Genomic DNA, 6,858 nt, shown 5'->3' on the forward strand with positions numbered 1-6,858 from the left:
TCCTTATCTCGGTAGTGACTCACTTCCCAGCGCCCCGTTTTTAGCTGCAACCCTCCCCCGCAAATTGACACCGGCACTAGACACCGCTCCTCATTCTATCTTTTAATTCTTTGTACTTTCAGCCTCTCGTTCCCTTTCTTCTCGCATTCCTCATAACTTACCCAGCTTCCGCCGCTGTCAAAAGAACCTTGGGCATCCCACAGCACTGACTCGTTTCGTCCTCGTCGTTAACCTGATACATTCTGCCGCCGTGGGTTCATCCTCGCAAGCGATCTGCATCTCCTCGGAACCTCGCTCGACCGTTTCCCTCTCGCATATCTTTCTTCTGCCAGATCCCGTTCCTCAAGATGGTGCTTGCAGCAGCCTCAGAATCGCCATGATACCTCCAACCCCCTCTGCCACCGTCCCTCCTGACAGCTCTGCGGCACAACTTCTTCGCCGCGGGAAACCATTTGTTGAGTTTCCGAGATTCAGCATTCTGTCCTTGCAAGACGAGAAAGACCGTGATGGCAACCGTATACCTTTCTCAGAATGGTTGACCAAACGTCTGCAGCTTGGCCTGCCCTTCGTCATCGCCGACTTTGACAAGCTTGATACCTGGCCGGCCTCGGATACGCGCCAGGGTAGTCAGCCAGGATTCAGCATTGAAAGGCTGATCGAGCTGAGCACGAAGAAGAACATTCCTATACGCAACTGCAGCACAGGACGAGACCTCTCGTTCACATTGAAGAAATTCGCAGACAGTGCGCGGCAGTCATATCCCGAGTTTCAGAATCTGTACGCAAGGGACCTAGGTTGCCCCCAAGAATGGCTGGAACAATGTCGCAAGATTCTCCCGACTGAAGTGCAATGGGGCGGGAGACTGGATCTTTTCCAATGGCTACCTCAATGCGCAAGGAGCGAAGTCATGATGGCCTATGTCGGCAGTGAAGGGAGCAGCTCAGGCTTTCACCGGTGCTTCTCGAGCACAGTGGCTCTCAATCTGCTTGTTGAATCGGACGATCGTCCGGTTGTCTGCATCGGGACAGACTTCGATTCGCAGAAGAAATATGACTCCTTCATCTCCGCTCGAGGAGCTTCACCCCATCTAGATTGGCTGAATGTAGGAACACAGGAGCTGCTTGAGGCTGATTTCCCATTATATGTCTACGATCAGCGAGTGGGCGATTTGGTCGTTTTCCCACCAGCGACCGCCCATCAGGTCTGGAATCCATCGACACTTTCAGCCAAGCTTGTATGGAACATTCTTCATCCTCTGTCTCTTGAAGTCGGCTTTCAGTGTGTGCAGGTGCCTTTCAATCGCTTGTGCCATCCGGATGTTGCTCGAACCAATCTATCCCTGGCCTGCGCCATGCTATCCCTCCTCCAAGACAACCAAAGCGTGACGAACGCGTCGCTGCCACTCCCACCAGACCTACCTCTACTCTCCCGGTTATTCCGGCAGATGGTCCATGACGAGTCACTCGATACACAACCAGTCACTCCTATCAGCTTAGTGCCTATCCAAACTGGAACAATTGCGACGTGCAATTTTTGCAGTACCGCGATCTGGAACCGTCACGTCCGTTGCACGGTATGCACAGATTTTGACCTCTGTCTGCTTTGTTACCTTAATGGTCGCTCTTGTGAGCATGCCCAGTCATATGCTTGGGCTGAGCTAGTACCTGCCGAGCAATGTACAAGAGTGCTCAACCGAGCTCGGGAGATCCTAGGGTTCCAGCCCGAGGAACCTCGGGTCTTGGATCGCTGTAAGACTCTCGGATCGGCTGTCAATGACCTGATACGAGCCAAAAATTCACCATCTACCAGGCTCTGCCATCTTTGTCGGATCGATCATCAAGAATGGAAGGGCCGTCGCTGCGATAAGTGTACGGCCTTTTTCTGTTACAGGGGGCTCTTCCGCCATTTTGACCAATATCCGCCCGACGTCCTGCGGCACAAAGGCATTTGGGTATGTCCGAAGTGTGAAGAAACATGTAATTGTCGTTGCTGTCATTTCGCAACGGCGTATCTGAAGAGTGAGAAGCCAGCCAGTAAAAGGAGGGTCAAAGCGTCTGACACAAGAGGCAAAGTGATGGGCTTTGCGGACAATGTCTTTGACCAGCGACGGGCACGGAGGGAAAGCAATCCCAGTGGCGCCGGAAACACCACTTTGCCCGGTGTGGCTCAGCTCACAGGCAAAAAGCGGACAATCTCTTCTGTGGACGATCCAGGCCCGGCGACGCCTTTGCGAAAGATCGAGCTGCCTACTCCAGAACCCGACTTCTCGAGTCATTCGAGACTGGCTCTTTCCAGAGAAGGCTCGGATTTTGTGCTGGACGCCTTTGGCAGCATCAACGGGAATTTGCCAACTCTATTGCCGAGCATGAAGACTTTCCCAGATGGGCCTGACTTTATGGCGAGTCCCACTGACGAGAGACACTTGAGGGTGAGTAATTCTCCTGGGATCGCTTCGCTGGCATCAACCACCATCGGCAATGGACGTGGGCCTGCCAATTTCCAATCTGCCCAGAACAACACTCTCCCGCCAATGCTTGGACGCACTGCTCAAAATGGTATGTTTATCCCGCAGCACAGCTCGAGCGGTGTTTTGAGTACTCCAAGCACTGTTCCAGCGACATCTCCGACCAAGTCAGTTGCTCGAAACGATGCGGAGACACCAACAGCCGCTCTCGACGCCTCAATCGTGGAGTTGGAGTCACAGCTGCGGAATCTCACCAGGTACGATGGGGAGTTTATTGCATTGAATTTGGAAGACAGTCGGAAGGTACTGGCTACCCAGGTGGCTGAACTGGAGAGCCAGATAAAGTCAAAAAAGCGCGAAAAGAGTCTGGTCTTGATTGAGAGGCTAAAAAGGGAAGGATTTGGTGGGCTTGCGGCTGTGGTGGGTAAGGAGGTAGGATTGGGCATCGATGGCATGGGCAATGGGAGTGTATAGTGCCCCAGAGCTTCGTGTACATGGCATTTGGAAGGGTCGCTGTTATCGGACGGAGCACATAAGGTGAGACAGACGTCTTGAGCGAGCATTCTGCATCACACCATTGACGTGGAGTAATCACGACAGCACGGGCTGGAATTTTGTGGTCTTGCCACAGTTGTCTCATTTCTGTATATGCCGAGGTATTGGTTTATAAATGGCTGAATGAAGGCGTCTTCATCTCCTGGACGAGGATGAAGGAATGTGACGGTTTACATATACCCCAATGCTGCATGTGAAGTTGGCATATCTGCATGTATTTATATCTCTGCAACAAGTAGGGAATAGCCTGTACTATGTACAATGAGGTATGGCGACGGCATTGATTGGTTTCCAAGCCGCCGGGGATTAAAGATTGCAAGGGTTGCTCCTGAAGCTCTCCCCGAGTCACTGTCGTTGGAGGTGCGATACGACGGGACATGGCTCTCGCAGTATCATGTGTGTCTTCTGGCATGAGTGCTGATGTCTAAAGGCGTTCATGCTAATGGACTATGGAAGGACCTCCACGACAAGGATTGCAAGGCCAACAAGAAGAGCATCAAAGATGTGACTGAGGATATCTCTGGTGATACCTTTGGCTTTGCTGTGCATGCTTAAGGTAACCGAGAAGCAGGCGTCAGACGCGCGGCTCTTCCCGTTGGCGGTGACACACTCGGCACCTAAGTGAAGTGGGCTCCCCTAAGTGGGCTAGTGGCTCTCGTGGGTGCCTTGGTGGTTGCACTGTTCAGACTGTTGCAGGGGCTGTTCCCGTCATGTTCCTGATCGCAACTTGGTCTCGGACTGCTTTTGGTCCACACACCTTCTTGTGATATGTGTGTATACATATATATATATCTCTCTCTCTCTCTTTTCTTCGCCTTAAGACTTGCTTGTTTTGCCTCTTCTGCGTCTGTTCTTGTCGGTTTCTGCTGTCTTTTGCGTACCTCAATTCGCCCGACCACAATTAGTCATGGCTGAAGTCGAGAGCCCAGCAACTCCCGCATCGCCTATCTTTCCTGATACCCTGACCTCTGTCACCGCTCTTGCTCGTTTCGAGTTTGAGCCTGGAAGAGGCAATGAGGGGACCAAAGTGATGATGGTCGAGTGGCAAGATGACGACAAGGCCCGGTCGAAGTTGGGGAAATGGCTGGTTTCGTGGACTGGGAAGCGTACAGCATTTCCGGCAGACGACAACCCCTCCGACAATATTCGGCGTGTATACTTTCTCCTCCCCCCGGGTGCCACTATCCCTCCCCACGTCGCACTCGCATACTATCCTCCGCCGCAGCCTTCACAGCCAGAGCCCAAGCCTTTGCGAATGACGGTCAATCCTTTACCGGCCATCTTCACACCGGAACTGGGAGCTACGGCCAAGGCTGCTGGCAAGAGAGGAGTCCTACACACAATATGGGCCAAAAAGAGGTTGCAAGTGCTCGCCAAGGAGATCAAGCACGAGGAGGAGCACAACCTGGAAGGTATCGCTCTGGAAATGGCCTTGTCGGAACGCAGCTGGATTGAGAACAATTTCGGTGTTGCATCAAAGCCTCCTGCTCTGGACTTGGGTAGCGTGTCGAAGGCTCCAACAGGCCCGACAAGTCCAGGCATCCAGAGTCCGCGGTCCCCAGGGGGCCGGAGACTCAGTGAGAAACTGAAGGGATTGAGCCTTGGAACAAGCGAGAAGGATTTGGCGGGTCGAGGATTGAACACCCCGACACGAGAGTCGCATCCACTTTCGCCCGAAGCATCAGACATGGCGTTTTCATCCTTCAGCGCATTCAGCAATGGACCCACGTCTGCTACAACGAAGAAGGTCGTCGCTCAAGCCCCGCCGGAGCATATCAGAAAGCAACAGGAGTCAACTTCAGTTTCCATGGATCTCACGGCCAACAAGTCAGTCGAGCCCAATGAGGATGACCTTTTTGCTGTTGCTCTGAGTCCAAGGTCGCCTGATGATACCAAGAGTCCCTTCTCGTTTTCGAGTGCAGATATTGGGGCGTTGGCAAATGTCAAGGGCCAGCGCTGAATGAGTTTCTGAATTGTTGATTTGCAAGCGGTGCCGGAAGAGACACAAATTTATGGTCGAAATGACTTATGAACGACAATGAAATCTACTCGAGAAATGGCTAGTGGTCACTCTGTCCGACACCGAGACAGACCATACAAGTTCTCATGTTAATCCACGTCCAAGCTTCATACTTTACCAGCCTGACTCGAACGACACCAACCTCAGCAATGCACGACGCCCGAACCCTGATGCGTAACCACTCTGAAATAGACAACGAAAACAGCTCAATACCCTAATCATGCCAATACTGCGACCGCGACCAACGCCACGATGGCTAAGCCCGAATTCATCAACCGGCTGGCATCACCAGTGTATGTCGTCGCAGGGGCGGAAGCCACGGTGGCAGCGGTGCTTGGCGGTGGGGGAGGAACATTAGTACCAGCACTTATCACAGGGGGCACCGTGTAGTTGGATGCGGCCATTGTCGGGGCTGGGGCCATAGCGGTCTTGGTGCATCCGCAGTTGTTGTCGTACCAGGTGTATGTTGTGCCTGGCATTCCACCAGTGGCAGCAGCATTGGCAGGCATCGCCGAGGTCTTGTGGCAACCGCAGTTGGGATCCCAGTATGTGACGGTTACGGTGGGTTCTGCAACAGCCGAAATCAGGGTTGCGTTTGGCATGTATGTGGGAAGCATGGTCGACATCGGTGTCGTTGAAGATGTAACTGGTGGTGCGATCATCATGGAGCTTGAAGTCGAGCTCGACATGGGAGGCGCTGCACCACCCGCCGCGCTCACGGCGAAAAGTGGAGAGAAGTTCGAAGAGCCGCTCTGAACGATGCCCACTCCATATTCGCCCGGGACGAAGCTAGCGGGAACAGTGATGGTCCAGTCGTACTCTCCCGAAGTTGCTGCAATGTCGGCTGTAGATCTGGTTAGCTTTGCCAGTGGCTTGCCCAAGCAGAGCTGCGGACATACTAGCAACAGGCTCATTCCAGCTCATGTTTCCGAAGAACAAAGAGACGGGCGTCCCATCTCCAGCTGTGAAGTGGATGGGCAAGACCTGTCCGACGGTCGCGGGACCCCAAGTCATACTGGTGAAGTCTGCCGTCTGGGCGAAGACCTGAGTGGCGAAAGCGCCGACGGCGATGGTGACGAGGCGGAGCATGGTGTTGGTATGGCGAGCGTGTTTTCGAATGGCTGGTCTGGTTGGGGCAAGCTTGGTTAAAGAGCTGGATCGATAAAGTCAAAAAGAGCGACAAGGGACCAAAGGAGTGACTGGGGAGGGAAAGGAAAGAGGAATCAGATGCCATCCAGACGGACACGCGCAGGCATGCTCGTAAATGAAGGTGGCCGGTCAGAGTTGATTTGTTTGTTATGGGGGCGATTCGATCGCCGAGTATGATGCATTCCAGTCCCAAATATGCAAACGCCCGCGCACAGACAAGATCTGGTCGTGCTGCGTTCCCAGGCGTGCCAGGGGCGGTTGATCTCGTTGCGAAGCGAAAACCTTGGAGGACGGCTACTGGTTACGATGGAGCTGGATCCAACAACTTGAAATCCAAGAGATTCTAGATGTGATGGGGACGTCGTTGTTCGAGCTTGGTATGGGCTGGCCTGCATGATCCTATGCATTTATGGAGAGGAGAGGAAAGGTCTGAGCCCCAGCACGGCAAATTCCATGCGCTCACCAGAAAACCGGGGTCCTGCGAATCGCATCGATCCAACCTCGACTATATACTTGCCTGGTCCATGGCTGGATTGAAGGGACGTCGTTGGTACTGTGCTGTGCTTGTTCAGGTCGAGACGAGCATATTGTTGCTGTTGGCTCTCTAATCGACTCCACACACACACACACACACACACACACACACACACACACACACACACACACACAC

The 6,858-nt window shown here is 53.3% G+C and overlaps 3 protein-coding genes across 3 annotated transcripts; 2 read left to right on the plus strand and 1 right to left on the minus strand.

Moving 5' to 3' along the window:
- Positions 1-121: 121 nt before the first annotated feature.
- Positions 122-3,286, plus strand: PV05_01842 (uncharacterized protein). Its single transcript, XM_013466887.1, has one exon. The coding sequence runs from the start codon at positions 377-379 to the stop codon at positions 2,936-2,938; it is 2,562 nt and encodes an 853-aa protein (XP_013322341.1). The 5' UTR covers positions 122-376; the 3' UTR covers positions 2,939-3,286.
- A 480-nt stretch (positions 3,287-3,766) lies between these two features.
- Positions 3,767-6,815, plus strand: PV05_01843 (uncharacterized protein). Its single transcript, XM_013466888.1, has one exon. It carries the CDS (start codon positions 3,927-3,929, stop codon positions 4,977-4,979), a length of 1,053 nt encoding a protein of 350 aa, XP_013322342.1. The 5' UTR covers positions 3,767-3,926; the 3' UTR covers positions 4,980-6,815.
- PV05_01844 (uncharacterized protein) lies at positions 5,258-6,128 on the minus strand (the record flags this gene model as incomplete). The annotated part of the gene is made up of 2 exons (XM_013466889.1): positions 5,258-5,883; positions 5,939-6,128. 2 exons carry the CDS (start codon positions 6,126-6,128, stop codon positions 5,258-5,260), a joined length of 816 nt encoding a protein of 271 aa, XP_013322343.1.
- Positions 6,816-6,858: the final 43 nt, after the last annotated feature.

This window comes from Exophiala xenobiotica (assembly GCF_000835505.1).
Source record: "Exophiala xenobiotica strain CBS 118157 unplaced genomic scaffold supercont1.1, whole genome shotgun sequence".
Classification (NCBI taxonomy): Eukaryota; Fungi; Ascomycota; class Eurotiomycetes; order Chaetothyriales; family Herpotrichiellaceae; genus Exophiala; species Exophiala xenobiotica.